This window comes from Colius striatus, chromosome 2 (assembly GCF_028858725.1).
Source record: "Colius striatus isolate bColStr4 chromosome 2, bColStr4.1.hap1, whole genome shotgun sequence".
In the NCBI taxonomy this organism is placed as follows: Eukaryota; Metazoa; Chordata; class Aves; order Coliiformes; family Coliidae; genus Colius; species Colius striatus.
This window is the reverse complement of record NC_084760.1, coordinates 106,069,160-106,094,240: the sequence shown is the minus strand read 5'-3', so window position 1 is coordinate 106,094,240 and position 25,081 is coordinate 106,069,160. Positions and strand designations below refer to the sequence as shown.

General features: G+C 40.8%; 1 protein-coding gene across 2 annotated transcripts in view; it reads right to left on the bottom strand.

Moving 5' to 3' along the window:
• Positions 1-5,611: 5,611 nt before the first annotated feature.
• Positions 5,612-25,081, bottom strand: part of AKAP12 (A-kinase anchoring protein 12) — a 31,462-nt gene continuing 11,992 nt past the window's right edge. Inside the window, exons 1-4 of one of the 2 annotated variants that reach the window (XM_010199530.2) lie at positions 23,887-24,084; positions 11,512-15,308; positions 8,832-10,748; positions 5,612-8,195 (exon numbers count right to left, since the gene is read on the bottom strand). In XM_010199530.2, coding sequence (XP_010197832.2) covers positions 8,187-8,195; positions 8,832-10,748; positions 11,512-15,308; positions 23,887-23,911 — 5,748 coding nt within the window. In that variant the 5' untranslated portion in view covers positions 23,912-24,084 and the 3' untranslated portion in view covers positions 5,612-8,186. Of the gene's footprint in view, positions 8,196-8,831; positions 10,749-11,511; positions 15,309-23,886; positions 24,085-25,081 lie in introns of those variants that run through there. The other variant, XM_061988982.1, reaches the window with a different exon arrangement.

The following is a 25,081-nucleotide window of genomic DNA, read 5'->3' as shown; positions in this document are numbered from 1 at the left end:
ACTCAAAGGCACAAACTCTTGGCAGTGGCAAGTACACAAGAGGGGGACCTTGTCACATCTTTACCGATGAGAAAAAAACTTCCTTATACAGCTACATCTGGCATGCAGGGCTGACCAGGACCAAGCTGATGCCTTGGTGTCACTCAATCATTCAGAAGGCAGGAAATAACACTTTCACTGCAACTGACCTGCCCTTGTCCTCAGCATCTTGGCAAGGACACTGCCGTGGGAAGACCTGTGGGAGAGCCTTGAATGAGTATCTGCCTTTCCTGCTGTAAGCACTTTGAGGTAATGATAGATAGATAGATAGATAGGAATATATATGGGAATAAATGTTGTGAAGGGTGAGAGGCAGAGTCAGTTTCCTAAACTCCAGGATGTATTACTTTTATTCAAATTTTTGCCTCTGTGCAGAAAAGGAAACCTTTAGATCGGAGCATTCAGTTCCTGCAGGGAGACACGCTGTATGCAGAAGGGGCTTGGAGAATAGCAAAGAACAACGTCCTCAGCAAGGACCTGGGATTCTCAGGTCCATCCTCAGCCTCTGGGATGTCCATACATGACAAGACCTCTGGCCCTGAGTGAGGAGAACTGGATAGAAAGGGGGTATGAGCCCCAAGAGGTTGTTTTATGTCTGCACACTCTTTTGGAAGTGCAGGAAAGAACCAGGGCTGATGAGTAGGTGGCAGTGAAACTTCAGTGGAGCACCCCTGCACGCTGCATTCCAGCTATGTTAGGGGAGTACAAGGCCAAGGGGAAGTAATTATTTTGGCTTCAGTGTAACTGCCACAGTTCCCTGTCCCCAGGCCCAGAGAGGAGATAGAGCCTGAGCGTATCCTGTCAGTGGGAGTACATGTTTGGAGGCATACATGCACACACAGAGCACCACTTTCCAAGGGCTGGGGTGGGGAGTGAAAAACGTTAATTCTCCAAGCAGCAGCTACTATTTACTTTTCCCTGCTTAAAAAACAGGGTATCTTCTACCTTAAGGGACACTCTATTCCTACAGTTTGGTTACATTTTGAGTTCACAACAGAATCCAAAAGAAGTGTACTTTTTTGTTGAATATAAAACAGGCTAACCTCAGCACTACTCATTCAAAAGTCTATTTTTAGCTCTTCTGAGCTGAAGAATCATTAATATTTCAGTCCAGCTCATTTAAAATTCAAACATAACTTTCTGTACTTTGGTCTGTGTCCTATATCTAGAGTAGGAGCCAATCCCTTTCTGTTTCTTCAGAAAACAGATAATGAGGGGGAAAACGGAACTACACTGAACTGTACACATCACAAATCATAATTAATTGTCCAGATACCTTAATATTTCCTGGGTTTAGCAGATTTTTAGAACTCTTACCCCCCTTTTCTCCTGCAGAAAGAGAAAGCACTATCTTCACAGCGGAAAGTATAAAAGTCCAGTACATAAACCAGGTTCCAAATCCAGTACTGTGTATTTCCTGGTTACAGTACAAAAAAGGTAGAGAATAAATAAACAAGATCCCACTTCTTCCATTTCCCACTGACTGCGCAGAGTGAGATCTGCAGCACCCAGGAAGCTCTCACTGCTTGCATGCATCCTACTTTCCCTGGCTGCTCTGGATGAGCTGTTTTACTCTCTTGTGTTACTGCAAACATCACAAATTAATATTCAATGAAAGGACTTGCTTTTTTTTTTCAAGCCATTTCACTATCTTTCTGGCTTTCAATTTCAATCTGCAACAGATTGTGAAGCCTCTCTGGTTTTCTTCTAATGCTAGGCTTGTCATAAACGGTTTTGTTTACAGTTACAGCAATCTTACATCACTTGATGCATGTTCGTCTCTGCTCCTGCAGTCCTCCAACTGTGCTCTTCAGCTTCCCTGTACGTTGTCATAAGTACCACTCACTGCTACTTTCCCGCCAGATGTACCTTGCCATTTAGTGGGGACAATTAATCAATACATAGTTTACAACTCAAAATCAAGAGGCATTACATTATTTTTCAGTGATGTGTCAAGGTTCCTTCTTTCTACGGTGTGATCTAGAAGTGTAACAGATTGGTTTGCTATAGTGCATCATCACTATGCTCCTATGCATTAGCCACAAGCCAAAATAGGAGTTTTTGAAGTTTTAAGCAAAACCATCTCTACTATTTGTAAGGCTTGATGCTCCCCAGTGACCCAAGCTCTTAATGGGAAAGTGAAAACAAAATGTGATATCTCTTTCATTGGAAAAAATAATAACTAACAAATAACAGGAATGTCCAGAGCCTTGAGACACATGAAGAAATTATTGCAGAAAGAAGTACCTTTTCTTTCCATGAGCACCTCTTGGTTATGAGTGGAACAAAACAAAATAGCAATTTTAGCATAGTCCATATGCTGACACAGTGAATATGAGCCTACTTTTACCCATCAGTAGCAATGCTGCCTTAAGGAGTTTGTCTTTTGGGGTTTTTTTAAGAATTAAATATACTCTTGTATGAAGAACTGTAAGCAGAATGCCCAGCCTCTGCCACACCATTCATGCTGATATAAGTTCCTCCCCTGCATCTGCGAGGCATTAACTGGCTCAACTGCGGGGAGGAGAGAGGATTTATGAGCCTGAATCCAATTGTAGGATCAAGACAGATTATGCAAAAATCCAATAAAAGCATTTCCCCAGCAGGGAGACTTATGCCAAAGAGAATAATGTGATATTTCAAGATTGCTCAGTAAATATTCTAATGTAAAGGAGATTGTGACAGATCCAGAATAATAGGCAGGTCATATTTGTCTTTGTAACTCTTAATTGCTCTTGTGAAATGATAGTGAGAAGACCGTCTGGGAGATAAAATAAAGAAATGCATTTGGGATAAGCAAAGTTTCTTCTGAGTGAACACCCAGATAACCATGAGGGACTGTGGGGAAGGCTAGCTTTTCAGTCAGCACCTCAAACAGTCTGGCCAACCTTTCCCCTCTTGCCCTGTCTTCCTTAAGCACAGCCTTCCCCTGGAGCTGTACATAACCCACCAGCCTCCTTTGCTTTAGTGAGCCAGCCTTGAAAACTTTACTTCTTTTTGGCTACCTCTTCAACTACAAGAGCAAGTGAAATTCAAATCCCAGTCACTCTCCTCCTCAGCATGCACAAGATGCCATGCTAGTGCTGGTGTCTGGGGCCAGATGCATGAGACACTTGCTCCCAACGCTGTGTGGAGTGGAGGCAACCTGAACCCTGGATTCAAGCCTTGGGTCTGAACACCCTGAATCCTGGAGTATGCATTAGCCAGGTAGCTGGTCTCAAGTATTGACTGAGTATCACCTCTCTTTGTCTTTCAGTTTGTGAAAGCTACCTGGGTACCATAGGTACCACCGGAAAGGTAAAAGAGAGAAGTGTTAGTACAGGTGGTTGTATGACAAGCTTTCCACTTCATACAGCCATTTCTATGGGAAATTACAGGCACCACTGACTATGTCACGCAGATCCTGGGACTGGCTGCTGGAAATCTAGAGTGAGTTTAAAAGTTCACAAGGAACATGCTTACTAAGCAGAGGTCTCAAGCAGGGGAGAGGAGGCCAAGCAGTCTGAGGCTGAGGGGCCACACAAGACTGTGACAAGGGAATATTGCACCGAGGAGGAGGCAAAGATTACTGTTAGACCACTTCCCAAAGGCTTCTTGGGATGTCTGCCTTCCAGGAGAGCAGCTGGCTTGTAAATGCCTTGCAGTTTTTTACAATTCCCTCTTGTTTAGTTGCTTAGAGGGAACAGCATCTTGCTGGTTCTTCTTTCTAATCTGGTGCCTTTGTAGGAGGGACAGAGAACATAACTAGGCTAGACTGTGAGGACAGGGTGAAGCTGCCACAGGACTTTACACAGAGACCATACCCAGGAAGCAGCTCCCATGACATATTGGGCTTCTGCTTCGCTCATTTCGTCATATCATTAGTCCTTGCACTAAGGAGTGAGATATTTGTTTTTTTCAAGCTTTGGACACAGATGTCATTTCAAAGCTTGAACAGGAGACACTTCAAACTGTTCTTCCTATTTTAAAGAGTTTATATTACTTTTTTTTTAAGAAGGTGTTGGAGCAAAACAGATACAGGCCTTTACTACACCCTTATCTTTCATTCGTACTTTTGTAAAGACTAAATTTAGTGTGTGACTTGAAATTGCATGAGCCCTATATGAATTATTAGTATTGTGGTGGCTAAGCTTTCATCTTGCTAGCAGCACTTTAAAATGTTCACAAAGCTACAAGTCAGCCTCTTTAAACACATTGCATCCATTTCCCCAAAATCAGGATTCCAAACCCTGCGCTGCCAACCTCACTGGCCTTCTGCTCCCCATTGCCCCTCATTCCAAACCACATCCTCCCTTGCGGGGCCATCAGCCTCCTCAGGCTTGCTCTGTTCCCACATGGCAGTGTGAATGACAAATATCTAGTGTTTGGCATCCGGACATGACCATCTCAGGAATCCTCTGGGCTTTTGGCAAGCTGCCTGACCATCCCCAGCACTTGCTGTATGGAAGCTGTGCAGGTTCCTCAGTGAGCACAGCTGTTTGCCATATGTTCTGGATCTGAATGGGAAAGCCAGATCCTCTTCCATAGCTTGAGCTAATAGGCAGGATACTTGAGCTATTGCTAATAAAACAACCTTACAAAAGAGAAAATAGCACACAAACCTCCCTGGGATACAAGAAGCTTGGTCTTCCAATTCCTACTTTATTTATTATTCTGTTAACCAGTAACAGACTAGTATAAATGCATAAACCTTGCAAAAGGACTGGCAGAGGCTGTGTGCCTTGACCACAAATTCTACTGAGAGATGCTGACTTGATCTACATCTCCAGATGCCAGAGTTGGACAGTAAGGTCAGGCACTTGCAGCAGAAGGCCTCTGATTCAATATGGAAGCAAGAAGAGGGACAAAGATCCTGCAGTGTTTCAACATCCCTGTGCTTTCTGCAACCACAGTGCAGGAAAGTACTTACAGGTACCAGATTTAGCATCTTAGCTGAGAAAGGAAGGTAAATGTGTAGCTTTACAAGATGAGCTCAGGTGTGAATCTGCTAGTCTTTTGAGATACCTCAGCCATAGCATAATGGACAACTGGAAAAATGTGAATATCTGAGACGCAGTCTATGAATGCAAATCAGAAACACTTATGGATTTTCAGTGCAATGAGGAGTATACCCCAGCTAAGCAGAAGTAGGGGAACTTAGAAGATACCAGTTATGGGCTTAAGGCCCCTAATCTACTACTCTGTGCCAATTTTTCTGTGGACCTGCATGTTATCACTTTGGTGGGGTTTTATTGTACTTCACCTATATCAACAAGGCATATGATTCTGTGACTTTTTTTTCATTCTTACTCACTGAATATTGCTATTTTGAATTGAATGGAGGGGGATTTTGTTCCCATCTTCTGAAGTACCTTATGCCTACTGCTTCTTCTGAAGCATGCATATTTTGTAGAAACTTACAACCAAATCACAGTTTAATTCTATAATTAGTTCCTTTAACTCACACCGAAAGCTGAACATCAGTCAACAAGAAATGAATTGTCAGGAGCAAATCTAACTCTCTGAAGATGAAGCAACCATCACAAAGTAAATTACATTAAGCAAGCTGAAAAAAACCCATCACAGACACACATTAGAACAAATTTGCAGTTGTACTTTATTTAATCAATGAAAATCTACCTTAAAAACACAAAATCAAATTTGGTAACCCAATACATTGGATTAGAGAAAGCTTCAAGCTTTTAAGCACAGGCCAGAAGTCACAGTCTCAAATAAGTGTTTCAGAGGCCAAAGCAATATGCTGGAACAAAGTATTATCATTATGTGGAGGCATGCTCCTTGCACCACCAGCGTGGTTTTGGGTGCAGTGTCTTTTAGCCATCAGATCTAAGAAGCAGCTTTTGTATTTGTTTTATAGTTAAGTTTGTTGCATTGCTTACCTAGGCCCTCGATTAATGGAGAAAACGGGCAAGTTAAAGCACTCGCCTGTCCATTTACTACCAACAGACAATTTACACTGTGGTAAAGCTAGCTTTATTTAAATGAGGTTCAGACAAGAATTAACTTTACATATTATTAACAGCTTTGGAGCTACAAACGTTAAGAATCAGGATTACACAGGTCATGCTACTGTTATTTCGTTTTACCTGCTGCAGTTATTGCAATATATGGCTTAACGTACGTAGGTATACAATTTGTACAAATTCAGCCAAGTTTGCACTTGTGAGGTGTTATTAAGAGCACAATTAACTTGCAAGCCAACTTAAACCTGTGGAAACCAATCGAAGTTGTTGGAATTGCCCAAAGCTAAGGGGGAAAGCTGCTGCTCGCAGTGGACAGAGATAGACTGGATTGCTTGAAACCACATTGTTCGGCTTTAAATATTTATATAATTTGCTCTGAGGTAAGGAAAAGTTTTTTGATGCTTCCACATAGGGCAGCACCAGATGGTGCAATCACACCAGTGCAATCAGTCACATTGCTTGCTGTATGTGCAGCCTCCAGTAGAGGCAAGCACCTGCCATAACAAGAGCATTTGTACACTAAAAGTTGATTTTAAAATAAATTACTATACAGGTAGGATAGTGAGCTATTGTTCAACTTGATGGGCATCAGTTTCACAAAGTGCGATCTGTAACCTTCACTTTAGAAATCAGAGCTGAAAGTAGTGACTTGTACCCCGTATTTGATTTTAATGTGAACAACAAAAGAGAGGACCAACTCCTGTTGGGAGTCCCAGGGCTCTCAGTTTTGGGGCTTCTTTGTCTTTAGCTCATCCTGCTCACTCTGGCCTACAGTTGTTGTTAGTCCAATTCACTTACATGAAGGTTTATAAGATCTCGGCACCCCACAGGTCTCACCCAGCTTTTTGCAATCCAAATAGACAGAATTCCTCACCAAGCCCTTACCTTCTGTCCTAATCCCCCCACATTAAGGAGAGGGAACAGTTAGGAGTGGGGAGGATTTCAGGAAATGCTGTGGTGGGAAAAAGGTTCAGGCAGGGGTTGGGAAAGGAGGAAGCTTGTACGCAGGAAGGATATTAGACTGTAAGTATGGGGAAAGGCCTGGAGGTGGATGGGACAGTGACCAGGAATGAGCAGACTCTGGATGGAGAAGGGGTGAGATTTGTGGGTTGTGGTAGAAGTGACTGGTGGATCTGACACAGGTCAGGACTCTCCTTGTTTCTTTAAGAAATAGCATAGTTCTACATTAAAATCAGAACTGGGTTTAAGACATACATATAAATATTCAAAGCAAGACAGCCAAGTTTTTGAGAGATTTTACAAGGGGAAAAACCTGGAACAATAAATAGGAAACTACATGTTATTGATTTCTGCTCCAACAGTATCAATTTCCTCTCCAGGCTACTCTACAAAATTCACTTAAGGGTGTGCCTAAACAGTACAGAAGTATCATAGCTCTACATTAAAATCAGAACTGGGTTTAAGACATACATATAAATATTCAACACATTACAATCCAGTCCTGAGACCTGAAGTCTGGGACAACGGAAGAAGGGTATTCTCAACCTCCTTTCAAGCTACACTGTAGAAATAATTTCTGACTAAATCAGGCCTGCACAAACACAACCAAAGGGTGGACAGAGATACCTGAATGGGACTCAAAGGCAGCCATCTTGAGCATCTCGCTCAAGAAGTTGTGTGTGGTCCAGTTCCTGCTGTTTGATAAAGACACGTCTGCTACTTGGCCAGAAGTCTTATGTGTTGTCATCAGTCAGCCCTTCTCTTGCCCCTCACACACCAGTCGAGCAGCATTTATGGCCACTCTTATTAGGTCAAAACAAGGCAGCTGTGGAAGGTGTGTGGGGTAAGGGAGACTGCAGAAAGAAGGGAGGGAGGTTCAGGGATGAGTGAAAGGATTCAAGGAGATGGGACAGACAGGACACCAAGCGAGGGGATGGCAACAACCGTGGCACAAATTTCAGTGGTCTGTCCATTCACTCAATTGTGCATCTCCAGTTGAAATGGTGTATTTTGGGGGGGCGGGGGGCAAATGAAACACATGTGTGGATATAGCCAACATTAAAGGCAATGTTTTTTTAATAGAAATGACAAAAAAGGTGAGGTCTTCCAAAGGGCAAATGTTAACATCCAAGGATAAAGGGTAATGAATAAAGCTCCTGGTTCTGTTGCAGGATTGTCAGTTGTTCTCTAGGACTGGCATCTCTCCAAATGCCACATGGATGCTTAGCACATCTGAAAGAAATATGACAGTAAAAAAAAGCTTTATTAATGACAGCTTCGTCTCTCAAGAATTCGTTATTTTCCCAAACAGTCCTCACAGGGAGAGATAAAGGTCTCATGTCTTAGTAAAGCAAGTGCAGTAAATATCCTAGGAATATTTAGAGATATCATCCTAGAGACACTGTACCTATCATTTCTGATTCAGATTTCACTGAAGTGCAAAGAGCCTTGGTACATGAGGCACTCCAGCTTTATCATGGAAGGCAACACTCACACTGTTTAAAATTTTAGAGGGCTTTGTTAGAGAGGATGTGTGTTTGCAGCTTAAACCCTATGCATTAAACATGTGCCATATGAATGCATATCTAGAAAAACTGGAAACCACATTTTCTACCTCCCAGGAATACCACCCTGAACTACAGGCCAAGTCAAAGCCCATAAATGTAAGAGTACAGAAAAGAAACAATGTGTTGAGTGGCCAGAGAGAGTGGCAGTAAAATGAGAAAAAAATCCCAGAAAACCAAAAAACCATATGTCCTGTTGGTTAAACTTGGGAGCAGCTGCCTTTCACTAGAATTTAAAAAAAATATATACATTAGAGACACAACAAACAACAACAAAAAATTGCTGGCTAAAAATGCTACTTACATTCAAGGCCTCAGAAGCCACTAAGTTCTGGCTTTGTGGAATATCACAAGATGTTTCTTCTTGGCAACTATCATCCTCCAATGTCTGTGTTTTCCCATCTTCTACTGGCAGCTGATGTTGTTCTTCCTCATTTTCTCTGCATGTCTGCTGACCTGTATGTTGGTCTGTGATTTCCGTAATCTGCTCAAACTCTTTTTCCCTTAATTTTGGTGAGTGTAGGTCTAGGGAGTCTTTGGTTGAATCTTCTGCAGTATTTGGTTCTAGTGCTGGTTTCTGGAGTCTCACACTTTCCCTTGAAACGTCTTCAGGGCTAGTCACAATTGTTAAAGAATTCTGACTTTGTCCATCTTTCAGCATCTCAGAAGTTAACAGCATGTCTTTTGTTTTCTCACCAGCTGCATGAATTTCTGCAGCCTCTGTTAAGGCAGCAGTTTTGACTATTCCTGATTGCTGGAGCTCTTGCTCTTTACTTCGTTTCTCTTCTTCTTCTACTGGAAGTTGATGATCCACCTGCGTAGTTTCCAGAAGTTCAGGCATATTTGTATCGGATGGGCTTTTCCCTGTGGACTTAGTGTGTGTCTCTGACTCAAAGGCAGCTGAGTCTTCTGCTTCTGCCAATTTGTGTACAGCCGTTTGGATGGCGTTCAATACGATTTTTGTACTCTGGGACTCTATAGTCACAGACTGAACAATGTCCTTCTCAAATTCCATGTGGGTTACAGACAGAGTGTCCCTTAGAGGAAAACCATTTTCTTTGGGTTGCCCTGCACTCTGGATCTTCTCTTGCTCCTCCAATATTCCATTCATGAATGCAGGAGTAACAGGAGGCTTGGCTGCTTCTGTACTAGCAAGTTCTGCAGTCTCACAGCCTGAATAGTCAACGGTAGTACCCGGGACCTCTTCAGAAGCCATTTGCTCTGGTGTGGTTGCCAAGGGCTGTACAGTTTCAGCTGTCATGTCTGCGGGTGTTATGGTTTCTGCTGTGACATGCTCTTCAACTGCTGCAGCTGCTACAGGCACAGGCACTTTCAGAGCCTCTGAGTCAGAGCCTTCCTTTTGTTCAGTTAAAACCTCTTGCTGGACAGCAGTTGAACACTCATCACTTCTCACAGCTTCCTGTTTTTCAGATTCAAATACCTCTTTGGCTCTTTCCATCAATTGCTCATTTTTGTCTTCTTTCTGAAAGTCTTGACAGTTTGAGGTTTCTACAAGTTCTTGTTCTTTTGCTACAGTCTCTTCTACAGCTAAGTTGCTTGGCGCTTCACATTTCTCAGGACTTATGTCAGCGAGGGCACTGCTTCCATTTTCAGTGATATCTGGGCATGCTGAAGCTAAATTAGATATGCTGTCTGCTTGAACCTGCACGGGAACTTCAGTGACTGTGGTATCACTCCCCAAGTGTGTTTCACTTTTGCATATAGCATCTTCCATTTTGCCACCTTCTGTTTCATCACTCAGCAAGGTGGTTTCAGTTGTTTTTTCTCTACCCTGTGGCTCTAGGATGGACCCAGAGTCTTCTACTGTAATGTGCTTGCCAGTCTCTTCCTTCAAAGTTGGCTCAGCATCTGCAGCTGCTGCCAAGACAATTGTTTCTGAAGGAAGGGCAGAGGTTTTTGCCTCATTCTGCAGCAGAACCTCAGTAACAGTGACTTCTGTGCTTTTTACTCCAAGAAGCACAGCATCATCATCCTCTTCCTCTCTCTGGGCAGATGCCCTACTAGAAACAACTTTAGCATAAGCTTGCTCTTCTAAGTCAGGAATTTCATCTTGTCTTTCAGGCTTAACAGAGGCTACGGTGACAACTGCCTCTGTGCACTCTAGTCCCACAGCAAGGCTTTTGCCCTCTCCTTTCAGCAGCACAGGCTCTTCATCTGCAAGCCTCAAGGAAGAGGTTTCATCCTCTGTCTTGTCCTGCACCTGCAGAGAAATGCAATAGACCTATGAACAAGCATAAGAGTAGAGAGTGACCAGGAATATTATGGCTGAAAAAGCATCAGAAGGAACAAGCAAAAGGTGAAGGGTTATGGGAAGAGTGTGAGGTGGTGACACCAGTGGGTCACCAATCTCAGCTTATATTCACTTTCTTGGAACATACAGCTTATTAAACAAAGGCTGGCCTAAAACAAAGGACAGCCAACAGCACTTAAAACAAAGAGTAAGCCAGGAAGAGGGTGGGGATGTAGGGAAGAAGGTATCAACACATCAGCCACTATAAATCCTGCACATTTAAAGCTGTATATAGTGGTGTAATTAATGTTCCTCTCTTTCCAGAGGTACACCAGCTACAATTGTATCTCTGCTTACAAGTGAAGATGCCATCCACTATGTATGGTACTGTATAGATCATGTATCTATCTCAGGTGTTTATATAACATCTTCAGTCACATTATGCTGTGCAGAAGCTGTAACAGCAATTGCTTCAACACCTTTGGATCCATAAACACCATCTCCCACTCCATTTCTGGAGGAATTGCATCTACCTCACTCTGCACAGAAGCTTCAGTGGCTGCTGCTTCTGAACACACATGTGTGTCTCACTGTAAATGAACTTCAGTTGTCTCAGACTGCACAAAGAAGGTCCTTGACAGCAGTGTTGTCACAACCCAATTCTGAATTAGGTATAACACCTAACACTTGCAGACTTTGACCAATCGACCTTTGTGTGGCATGCAATACTTACTGCAGTCTGTACTTCTGGAATACATTCATCTCTAGTCTCATCTACTGTCAACTTTGTTATGAACACTTTCTCTTGTCCTGAAGGCTCCTGCTTTTCAAAAAGCTCTGCCTTGGGAGTGACTGCTTTGATGCTGTGAAACTCTCCGTCATTAGATGAAGGTTCTACCATACTCAGTACTTCAGACATTTCTTCACCGTCTTTTACAACTGCTTCTTCACATGCCTGCCCCTGGCTTTCATCTCTCAATAAATTTACATTTTCATATCCTTCTGTGTTTTCTTTCATTTCAGCAGATATTTCACTTTTCTCTGAACCTTCTTGCAGAACGCTTTCTTCAACTTTGTTTTGGCCCTGAAGGCTCTCTGCGCTTTCCTGAGGCTGGAGACCATCCTCCTTGTGCTCTCCTTTTTCCAAAGACTGTTCAAGCAAACCAGTTTCCTGGCCTGCAACATTCCCATCTCTGACATCATCTTTCACTTCTGATTCAATTCCTTGTACTGTTGTAGTTATAGTTGCTGTCATAGTTCTTTCACTAACCAGCTGTGCTATATCTGCTGACTTGACTCTTTCAGCAACTTCATGAAGAACTTTTTGTGTCTGTTTGTCTAATTCTTTCAAATTTTTTTCAGTGGCCTCTACTTCTTGTACAGGTGTAACTTCCTCTGTAGTATCTGGGGTTTCCAACAACTGTGAAACAGCAGAAACCATCTCAGTTGTTTCCTCAGCAAGGGACACTTCCATCATTTCTTCAGCACAGGAAGCTTCTGCCCTCTCCTCCAGAGCTGTCACAGCTTCTGAGGTTAGCTCTGTTTCACTTGCTGTGGTGTCATCACTTACGTCTTTTCTTGTCTCTGACACTGTCTTATCAGCTACCACTGCTTCTTCCACAATAACATCTGATTCAAACATTTTCTCAGTTTCTTTTTCCTCCTCTTCTTTAGCCTGCTCAATGCACTCTGTCAGAGCAGCAGATATCCAAGATGGTGACCTTTCTTCAATACTGGTAACTGCTCTTTCCCCTTCCACAACAGTAACAGTAACTGCATGTACCAGTCCTTCACATGCTTGTTCAATTCTTAGGGTCTCTTCTAATTTTTCTGCTCTCTCTTCCTCTGAGGTTTTTTCTCTCATCACTTCAGCATCTTTCGTTTGTTGGGCTTCAATTTTCTCCTGCTCTGCTGCTTCATATTCAGATAAAGGAACAACAGCTGGAATATCTGAATCTTCTTCAGTTGTTTCTGCCATGTCGTCTCTTGCTTGTTTAAGATGAGATGGTGCTGGCTTTCCATCTGACTTCTTCTTCCGACGCCCAGGCATCAATTTTCTAAATGGGACCCACGATTCATCTTTTCCAGGCTCACCATCTGATGTTGAATGTTCCAGGCTAGATCCCACAACAGAGTCTTCAGTTCTTTCTTCCATTCTGGTTTTGGATCTCCTTCTTGGAGTGACTAGCCTTTTAAATGATTCCCATGTGGAAATACCTTCACCTTCGGATGGGCTTCCAGCTTGTTCTGGGGAAGAATTCCCTTGTCCTTGATCGCTTTCCTGAGAACTAGCAAGAATTCCATCTGCTGCTGTTTCTTTGCTCTGTCCAGACTCTTCTGGTTTTTGGTTCTCTTGTCCAAGCTTATGTTCAGTTTCTTCATCAGATGATGATGACTTCCTGGCTCTTTTCTTTGAAGAGCCAACACATATAAAAGCCTCCCAGGACACAGAGGTGTCAACCTTTCTTTTGGGCTCTTCTGTGGTTTTCTCTGGTTTCTGGTCTATCCCATTTTCTTTTAATTCTCCCTGATTTTCATCAACAGTGTTTTCAGTTGCAGGCGTTGCAACACTCTTTGTCTTATCAATTTCTTCTTCTTTATCACTTTCAGAAGATCTTCTGACACGTTTCTTGGGAGTCACCATCTTTTTAAATGATGCCCAAGGTGTAACACTTTCTCTTTTTCGCTCCACATCTGAAACTGCAGCATCTTCATTTTCAGTGACTTGATTTCCATTTACAGATTTTTCCAAAGAAGGAACTTCATTCATCTCCTCAGGAGAAGAAGCAGAACTCTCCCCCTTTTGTTCCTCTGGACTATCTGGGGAATCTGATAAGTGCTGAATTTGTTCACCCTGTTCCCCTAACTTAGATTCTTCTCTTTTGCCTTTATGCTTCTTTCCAGACAATTTTTTTAATCCAGTACCTGTAAAAAGTTTCTTTAAAGGGCTACCTTGCAGCTTAGTTTTTTCTTGAGAAGACAGCAGTTCAGCTTCATTTGTGACACCTTCTGGAGGCCTCTTTTCAGCTGCCTCTTCAGGAGTTATTTCTGGGGTTATTTCATCTGGTTTGACAGTATCACTCGTAACTATGTCAGTTTTTCCCTGGAGTCCATCAGTGGGTTTGATTGACTGTTGATCACCCTCCGTGTCAACTGAATGTTCAGAAGTAGAAAAGGTCTTCAGTCCAGGAGAATCCAGAGGCAGCTTTCTCTCATGTTCTTTGCTTTCTCTCTTCTCTGTGGTTCTGTCTGGAGCTTCTTCTGGTGAAATGTCTTCTGCTGTGGGTGACATTTTAAATTCTACTTCCTCTGTTTTTTCATTAAATGTTTCTTTACCCGGTGGAGCAGGTTTATCTCCTTCTCTTCCTTCAGGTTTAAGCTGTTCACTAGAAATTTCAGTTGCCAAAGGTCCTGCTTCAGAGGATACTTCAGTTCTATCATCTATCTCGGACTTCTCCATTGACTCCAGTTTTTCTCCTGCAGCTACGGCTTCTGAGGATGTTTTCAATTCTCCATTCACATTGTCAGTGACAAGTGGTACCTCTGACCTTGTTTCTAGTGATTTCTCTGTCACCTCACTTTCTTTACCTCCTTCTTCAGTTTCTTCTTCCTTTTTGCCAAGATCTTCTGAGACTTCCACCAGTTTCCCTTCGCGATCATCATCAGCCTTTTTCTCCTCAGTACTGTCTTTAACAACTCCTGCTGCTATACCCTCTTTTTGTGCCTGCTCATCATGCTCAATCAACTCTTCCTTCTCAATTGCTTTGACGCCTGTGTCTGCCACAATCTTTTCTGATTCCTGCTGTTCACCTTTAGTTTGGTCCTTCTCATGCTCTTCAATAGTTACTTCTGTCACATTCCTCTCTTCATCTTGCTTCTCGAACTCAGACTTCTTTTCACTGTTTTCAGTTGTTAATGTTGCCTCCTCTTTTTCTTGATCCTCTTCTTTTGTAGAAGGAAGTAGTTCATCTTCTTTAGGCTTCCTAAAGCTCTTCTTTTTTCTAAATCCAGTCCACCCCTGAGTAAAAAATTTTCTTAATGATGATGTAGTATCAGTGGCTAAGGCAGCTGACTGAGAACAAATCTCATTTGCTTCTGGTGTTTTAGGAGATTCATCTTCTGTTTTTTCATTCTTCAGTGTGTCTTTGGTATTGTCTTCTGTAGAGGGTGCATCCTCAGGCATCACTATTTCTTCTGAACTGACCTCTTTTTCATCACCAGCTCCTTCAGCAGCTTGTGTTTCCTTTTTTACAGTAAGCAGTTGAACTGGTTCTGATTTTCCTGTTTTTTCCTTCTTCACTGTGAATCTAAACCCAACAAATTTAAAAACCTTTTTAAAACCCAGATCATACGACTGTGGCTCTGATGTGTGCTCTTCTGCCTCTTCTTCCAAAGATGGCAACTGTTTAACTGCATGAGAATCCTCTTTCTCAGCATCTACATTGTCCTTGGTGCTTGAGTCAGATGGACTTGTCTCCATAGTTTCAGTGTCTTCCTTCAAAGTTGCACTGGAATGATCTGTTTGTCCAACTGTTTAAACGAAAACAACAGAACATCACAGTTAGGTTCCTTCTCAATTTAATGTTATATTATACCTTTATATAAATATACATTTTTTTGGTCATTTTACTCAAACTTTCCTAAACATACTTGTTCTATCTTGTGTACCTCTTCTATATGCTACTATTATTTTTTTTATTAAGGACTACTTTTTATTCTAAAATTACTATAATTCCTTCCCTTCCTTCATATCATTTGCCTTTCCAAAGATTATTTGGCAAGTGCACTTTTCAAGCTTACATCCTCTTATTCTCTTTCTTTCTTGTTATGTCATGGTTTGTTTGGCTCTTTGAAGAGCTTTGTTTTCATTTGGTTTGTTTGCTTTTTACTTCAAGGCAAACTTACACAAGAAAAAAAAAATATAATCCAACTGTTACTCAAAGAATATACAAAACAATATTGTAATTACTCCTGAAGTAAAGCTCAGTGTCCTTTCCATGCAGAGACAGACCTCTGAGGGAAAAAAAACCCACAACAAAAAACCCAAAAAAATTATGTCCGCTTCAAATGACGACAAGAAAAGTTCACTTTAGAGCCCCATCTCAAAAGAACAGTAAGATGTGAAAATGTCCATGGGAAATGTCCTGTTTTCTTAAAACTTGTAACTCCCTAAACAGTTACATTATAACATACTTATTTTAAAGCTCATGAATCTTGGAAATGTACAATACATTAGATTACCACTGTGGCCAGACAGAAACCTCATCCACAACAACTCCTCATTGCTTAAAATTAATGAAGTTGTTACTATGCAAGCAGGTAAAATCCTGCCCTCCACTGCTCAGAGGGTTGTGTTTGCATTATCTCTTTCTTGAGCACTGTTTGAGATTTTTCTTCAAGACACTGGTAATCACCTTCTCAGTCTTGCTGGGACAATTCTAGTGTTATTGCTCCCTCTGGCCATCATCTGCTTATGTTCAGAGACATATAAATTAACACCCCTGAAATGCAGCAGAGACAGCACACATCCAGCTTAAAAATTCCAAGCTCCCTATGCCCCACCTAAGTAACTTTGGAGAGAAAGGGTGGAAAAGAACAAGGACAGCAAGCCTCTAAATTCTGCCATTTGAACACACACACACACACACACAAAAGAGCAAGTAAAACAACTGTTGTTGGTGATAATGAAAATTTTAATAATAGTAATAACCATGTGATGAACACACATGACAAACGCGACAATATGTGAAGATATTCTGTGGCAAGACACCAAAGGATTCTTGGGTTTGAGCAACTACAGGATTTCAGTTTAACATTGTTCTTGACCCTTGACTTAGTGCAACAGGTGAAAGTGAAAGGCCATGAGGAAGCATAATGTTCTTTCTGACCAAACTTGTTGGAATATTGAGATGGGAAATTTTTAAAACATAAAGTTTTAAAAATCAACATTAAACAGCAACATCCTGAAGGAAGGCACATCCCTTTCTTTCAAGTTGTACCTGTGCTACTTCAATGCCCAAAGGCATTATTATAAGAGACAGCTTTAAAGCTTTCAAAAGTACATGCATCACCGAATTCCCCAAAAATGACTTAGTTCATCCACCTTTAAGTTGGATCTAACTCTGCATCTGTCCCTGCTTTGCGCAGAGGCTGGACCATCTGATCTCCAGAGATTCCTTCCAGCCTAGACACGTCCTTGATTCTGTTTGCTCATGTTCCGTTTGGGAAAAAAACTGCATCTTCAGAAACACATAGACAATGTGGTCTAGGTGAATCTGAAATGGTAACTAAATAACAAGCAAAGCTAAATATATAAATACCTTGGCTTCTAATAACTTCTAATATGTAGAGTGCAGATTACATTTATATTCACTGTGAGCAGCCTACTGATTGTTGCTTCTCAATCAACATAAGCAAAGCTTTTTTGTTTTTCCCTTTTACCTAACAGTTTTAAATTATTTACTTCAATTGCTAATTCCTAACTCATTTAAAAGCCTGACCTCTGATAAAACCCTAACTCCCTGAACATTTTAAACAAGAGATGATCAAACCGGGTAATTTGTGAGGGAGCAGAGTAAGAAGAAACAGACATTTTCCTGAAGGAGCCAGGATTATTACACCATTGGTAATACACCTCTTGCAAACACCAGAACACTCCACAAGCAAAAATAACTCATTGTGAGAATGCTTCAGGCTGTTGGGAAGGGAAATAAGTTTGTAGCACTGCTAGAAGAGGCAGTAACACATTTGAACTCACTTTTCATTTTAAGATGGTTACTAAAGAAAAAGTGATGTGCTTATTTTATTTGTATTTTTTGATCCTTATGAATCAAACATTATGTAGTTGTATGCTGAGACTATATGAGGATAAAGCCAAAGAACTGATTTTGTATCAGTGTTTATTTATTCCTAAGTCCAGAAATAAACTCCTTGTCATTTCCATCAAACTATGTAATTTAACAGAAGGCTTATCATGGCTTAACGAGAATTTGCAAAGTTAAAGGTTTTTCTTCAAACACTAGGGTATATAAATATATATTATAATTATTTAGTAACTGGTACTTTAATATAGCCTTCAGTTTGTCTACACTAAAAGTAATCAATATGAAATTAAATACTGATCACTTAAGTTATATAAAAACTCGTTCATGATCCAGGCTTCTTAAAAATCTCGAGTGGAAATCAAGTCTACAGTGTCTCCCTTCTGTTCTTCCTTAGTCCTCTATTAATGCCAACATGCTTACCCTTAGCCATACAGAAATATATCTCCATCTGAGATGACTTAGACAGATGGTATAACAAAAACTGGCACTGAGAACCAGTGGGGAATGACCAGAAAGCAGCAGGAAGGCAACAGGAGCAGAGAGATCAAAAGACACTCATTGCAGACAACTGGTGGGCAGCTACAGACATAGCTTTCTAAGGGTTTCTCTGCCCTCTTGCAAACATTCCCTGGCAATGCATGCCTACCATTTTGAAAATCTTGACGTTTAAAAAAGTTATACAAATTTTCTGGTTGCAGTTGAGGCTGCATTTGCCTAGTTATTTATTCATAGAACCCAAATTTAGTGTTTAAGAGAGTTTCAAGTTTTATATGTAGACAGGATTACTGTAAGAGAGGAATGACACAGAATAGGAATGAATGAGGTATTGTAGACTAGTGCATAAAGGCATCTTTTCATATTTATGAGAAGTAGTCAAAGGATTTTTGCTTATTATATGTATAAAATGATGTGTTCATAACACACTATGATAAAAACTATGTCTCTGTAAAATGCTTTTCAGGTGAAGATCACTGATTAACTATTAGAAATTCTGCGGGTATGGGTATGCATGAAGACAGCAAATGCAATCATAAAAACAGAGAACATAGAGATTAGAAGCAGAGTGATAACCTTTCAAAACTATTAAGTCAGGCTGACAGTAATCAGGTCTTCCTTGTGAGTCCAGTAGGCATGCTAGCTTGCAATCTTTCACTGAATAAATTGCAAAAGGAAAAACTAACGAAAAAATATTGACTGATTTGAACACATACTTTTAATACCAACCTGAAAAGCTGTAACTGTGCTAGACATGTCACACTTTTGTCACTCCCTCACATCACGTGGTTGGTACTTGTAGACTTAGTCCAAGCAATGCCTCTTTAATTGCTAACAACAACAAAAAAAAATTGTTTACAAAGATTTCATCCCTAAAGTGACACAGAGCTTGATGTCAGCTGTTAAGTGACCTGTTGCTCCCATTCTCTGCTTTGTCTACTTCTTTCACATTTAAATCTCTGGAAGAGTCTTTAAACTGAATTTCTGATGCCTGTCCTCAGCATTTGAGGAGAGAGCACCATTCAGGAAATTTGCCTGCAAGTTGCCACTGCGGTGTGACAAGCCTGCAGTGCCATATATATCCAAGTCACACTTTCACAAGATATACCTCAAAGAGCGTTTTTATATCCTGTGAGGCACAAATGCAACCGATGACCCTAGAACTCAATTGTACACACTGAATTTTATATTTAGCAATCAGATTCTTTATTACTGAAATTCTTGGTGCTCAGACATTGCTAGTGCACTTCCAAATGCAAAGTAAACCATCAGTAATTCCACTCAGAAAGGTTTAAAAGTTATTTACCATGGTATTGTTGTTTAGAGAACTGTGGCATGTGACTACCACAGGTATTTTGGCAAGACAACTAGCACTTTCTGAATAAATTCATTGAATTTGAAAGCATATTTTAAGAAACACAGGAGAGTCTCATCAAAATACCCACCAGAAAAAAAACCCACCTATTAAAAATTTAGTAAAATGTGGTTATTAATATAATTTCTTTAGGTCTTTCTGGTGCAAGGTTGCATTTCATCAGCCATGTGCTGCTAGTCAAGGAAAACGATATGATAAAAATATATCCAGGTGTAGTGATAAAAATTGAAGATGTTATCATAAAATTGACTTTGCTATTTAAATCCACCATGGCTAGGAACTAATGCTGAAATTCTTCTTTAGCTGCTTACATACCAGTTAGGCTTTCAAACATTTTTAATTGAATCAAGGTGCCACTTGTGTTTTAATAACTGCAAGTATTTGACTTTATTCTGAAAGAAATATATGAGACTGATGGCCTTGACTTCACAATTTCATAGGTAACTCAGCCAACAGTAAGAATTTATTTCTGTGTTATCAGTATGCTAATCAGATGCTGGAAAATTAGTATTTTCAGAATGACTGAACTCCTGTCTCATCCAATTACAAATGAAACTAATAAATAACACTTCTCTTTTAGTCAGCTGTTGGCAGTGCAACTTAACTGCTCACATCATCTCATCTGTCTTGAAATGAAAATGCGTTTCTCCCTGGCAGTTGCCAGAAAGTTAAAACAAAAAAAGCACCCTGACTGCAAGAGTTAAATCCACAGCACTTCATGTGCTCCCAGTCAACCATGTCAACATCTGGAGCTGGTTGACTTTTCCCCCTAAGGATTTGCAGCACAGCGCTGGATTTTTTCCATGAATTCCCTACATTCTCAATCTCTCGGATGGATGTCACACACACCCAGCGCCCGCCTTGCAAACCCCACTGGCCACTGAAAAAGCTCCAGAGGACTTTGTGCTGTTTTCATTTATTCAATGTTTAAGTATTTAGGGCCAAATCGTGCTTTCAATCACATACACAATACTCTCAGTAGATTTGTGTAAGCACAAATGAAAGCTAAAGCCATAAGGCTGAAGGGGTATTTTACAGGCATTTGATTCCATTGTATGCAGATTTGCTATGAATACAACTTGCAAAAACACACCTCCAAAACTCACAGGATGCTGAAACAGGAGAAGGCAATTGGAAAAAAATAATTTAACTGAGTGTCCACGAGATACCAAGCTTGTACTTGTTAAATCCAGTTTTCCCTTAATTGCACAATTCCTCTAATTGTTATTAGAAATATTTAAAGACAATGCCAAGGAAGGGTAAAAAATGTAAAACTGAGAAACAGTAGTTAAAATAAATTAATAAATCACAGTTTGAAATTACAATATCTATGAAAAGCCTGCCCTGAACATTTATTTAGAATAAATAAAACCATGAGAGTGGCTCTTTGGAATTATTAGTGAAATTGTATACTTTAGCAATATTTTTTTTAAAAAAAAAAAAAGGAGGCAATCTGAGCTTTTAGGTTTCCACTGCAGAACTGGACACTATACCACAAACCCTGATTCTTTCAACTGCAAGTTTCAGGAGATTGGATTTACTGATTCAAACATACCACTCACTTTGCAGTAACAAAATAACACAGAAACATGTCCAGGTGTTACTCTTCTAACATTTTTGGCTTTTGTTTTTTAGCTACAATGTTTAAAGTCTATGACACTGCTGCTTCTTGACAATCTATTTCTCAAATCCTTACTTCCTTTCCCCACTATTCATGATGTTTGTTTCCATTTCAACATACAAATCGTTCTTTAGTTCTAACAGTTTCTTTCATGGAAAGTGCATACTACTTCCTTTCCCATTCTATTGACTCAATTATTTCTAGGGACTGACTTGCCACTTAATTGTGGGGAAGGAGTCTTTTCAGGGTAATTAAATAATGAGGGAAGATGTACAGAGATTTTTGCATACTAAATTTCACAGTGCATACTGGCAATTCATGAGCTAACCATGTTCTTTCAAAGCTTTAGAAACAAATTCTTTAAATTCAGTCTTCAGTTCTCTGGTATTTGGGTGGCAACTGGAGAGTTAAGTTTAAAATTTCACATACTTTTGTGTCCATTTTTAAAAGGGGAAAAAAAGCGCAAAATAGCTGTAATTTTTCATGGCTTAGAACTCCTTAAGAAAGTAAAAGCAACATCACCAGAAAAGGACATTGTCCATAACCTCATATGAAAGTAACTTAAGAAAGCCTAATCATTTCCGCTGTGATGCTATAACATTCTTCACAAACTTTTATTTTTAGAAGATTTTGCTTTAACTGTACTTGTCTGCTCAAAGCTAGAGACAAACTTCTCCAACTCCAGCAAGGGAAATCATGTATTTCATTCATTCAAGATGAAGATATTTCTTCTTTCATTTTAATGTTTCAAGAAACGGCACTAAAAATAAAAAACCAGTAAAGTTCTTCTAAAATTGGTTGGCTGGTTTGTTTTCTAAACCAGAAAGGTCATTAGCCGTGGCCTGGATATATACAGTTACTGTAGTTAAAGATTCCTCATGAAATGAACTCACAATAATAAACTGCTCTCAAACCAGTCCAGCTGTTCCTCTTAGGAACCAAACCAGCATGCTACAAATGTTTATGAAATTTCATGGTTATCCATACTGTCCATTTCTCATGTTCAGCGATTTGGTTCCACTTTTTAAAATGAAAAACCCACCCTAAAAATCTGCTCTGCTATGAACGACGACAGGCTAAGCAGTAGCAATCAGTAGACATTGGGAGGCTTTTGAGAACCTCAAACGATTGATGAAAATGCACAATGAAAAACAGGCTGAAAATTTTCTTTATCAAAATGACTGCATCAAGAGTAACATAAACAATATAGACAAACTCACCACAAAGGAGATGGAGCTGCATCTGCACGAATTAGACACATGATAGCTTAAGACACTCCCGCATACCAAAGGGACTCTTTCCCTTCAAAGAAATGGGAATTTCTACTACAGGGTGGATGCATTTCTTGCAAAACATACTCTAGAAGCAGTTGGGCTGCACTGAAAATCCAAGCTTCCATAGGAATTATTAAATAATGAAAACCTCAAATGATCAAACTGTGCAGCCCTATAAAGAGGTTGCTTTTGAAAAACAGTTTAACCTTTAATTACTAACAATAAGGGGAAATAAAAAAATAGAGAACCCTTGAGGAAAAAGACTCAGCATGTGATAAGCTCATTAAACATCGAATTTAATGAAAACCCTATTGTAAACAGCAGTAGGATATCTCCTCCCTTACTAACTGATTCAAATCACGTACAGTCCTCCCCAGGGTCAGCTTCAAATGCAGACGGACTTCTACAGGCTTTGTTGTCAATATGTATTGTAAACCTAAAGTAGTATGAATAAACCCACACTCTTTGTTAAACTCATTCACTAGCTCTGACAAAATACAAGCGAGTAAATAATTATTAACAGAATGAAATTAACAAAGATTTCCTTGATGATGTATTTCTTTACCAGTCTGAGAGAGATTCCGAGGCAAATTAGTTACCTTTAGGAAACAAGTGGGTTTTGTTTGTTTTAATTTCGTAAGACCATTTTGTTTCCCAGAGAAAAGACAAAAGTTTGTTCAAAACCAGTGGTGCATGTAATGTTTTTTTTTTTCTTCCTCTTAATTCTTTGCTCCTGGAAATACTATTATCATTTCAGAAAGCCCAATTAGTTTATGGTGTTAGCTCTCACACTTCAGCAGCTCATGCACTGCTTTCTTATTTAAGATGTACAGAATTCAGTGCAGATCGCATCCAGTTTTTGATATCACAGGCTGGGGTCCTGCTGCCACACATGCATGTATACACAGACCCCTGCCACGGTGTTAATCTCCTCTGCATTTTGCTTCATTACAATTCAAACAGCTGTAGAGTAACAGCTTTATTTCTCTCATGCAAATATTGTCACAACTTATAAATGATGCTAACTTCTACATTTCTATGTCACCAAGTTTATCTCTTCGGATATTTTACTTCATGACGGCTTGATTAACATAAAACAGCACCAGCAACGCGGTCACTACCTTTTCTTTCCGTTTCTCGATTTTACGTACTATGTCATGTTCTGGTACTGCAGAAGAAAAATCTTCTAGTTAGCATCTTCAAATGTATAAAATCTCGCATTACAAGAACCATGTCAAATGTCCGACCGGGGCAAATTTCAGAATTTCAGCAACCTTCACTTGGAAGCGCTTCTCACTCAGCTAAGAACCCCGAAGCCAGATCTTTTAACTCCTAAGGCGCTGCCAGGAGACCCCGAGTCAGTCAAAGGAGACTTTGGAGAAGCGCACCCGACAGCAAGCCACCGATCCACCGCGTCCCCAGGCGGCACATGCACCACCCACCTCCCCCCCGACGAGGCGCTGATGAGCGGAGGGAACCCACAAACAGGCGACTGCGCCGACACATTCGCGCCCCTCACCAGCCATCGTCACGGTGCTCAGCATAGCTACGCGCCGCTCGGGACAGGCGTCTCGATCACCCTCCGACCTTCCTCCTGCCTGCGCGGCGCGGGGTACGAGTGAGGGGAGCGGAGTGAGGCAGGCCCGCCCGACGGCCAGGAGGCGGGCGAGGAGGCGGCCGCCGCGTCCATGGCCGGGGCCCCGCTCGCTGCGCTCCGCTCCCCGCCCCGCCCCGGGGTGGCGACCGGCCCGGCCCCCCGCACCCCCCCGGCTCGGGCAAGCACCGCCGCCCGCTACAGCCTAGCCTGGCTCCGCTCTGCTCCGCTCTTCCCTTCCTACTGCTGTGCCGCTGGCAATTTAAATCATTAACGCTTCGAAGTATCCGTCTTGAGGCTTTCAGTTCCAGTACTTATTTTTTTCCTCCTCTGACTAGAGGAGGTGACAGTCCTGAGATAAGAAACTGTCGCTGCCTTAAACAGGCAGTTCCCGCTTGGATAACTGACCCCTGGTGCAATCTGCCACAAAACACCCAAACAAAGTCTCAACAGACCCTAGTTGAAAGCCTCAAATAATTTACCCATCAAAAAACCCACAAAACCAAACCATAGGAAACCCTTTTCTTTCTCCACACTAAAACATTCTGCTTCTTTGCCTCTTCATGGTCACCTAGGATCTGGGGTTTTGTTGTTTTCGTTTGGGGTTTTTTGAATTGGAATTCTCTATTATGTGATGACATTAGAAATTGTCTCAAATTCTGCCATCAAGGGCTTCAGAAAGGTATTACTCTGGATACTTGCAGTATAGTAATGTAATGTTCCAGTAGCTCTTACTGCTAGTAAAAAGGGATGCAATATGACAAAATAAAATTGATCAGTATTTGACACAGGTGACCTCCTGTTGTTATAGTAACAATATTTCTGTGCATTTTGATCGACATCTCCAAAGTTCTGATGATACACAGATACTCAGGCTAGCTATTCCCAGTCTTTGTCTACAGCTCTGATTGCCAGCACCAACTTCCCAGTTAATTTCATCTGATATCAGCAACTTTAACCAGCCTGGATCATCTCTCAAAGGGTCTTCTGAATGTGAGATTCAAACACTGACAAAACCAACAAACCAGCCAGCCCACCCAGAATCATAAGCATTCCTTTACCATAGGTAAAGTGTCATGATGCTTTATTTCTGATTTTACAGACTTTGTAAAACAACAGA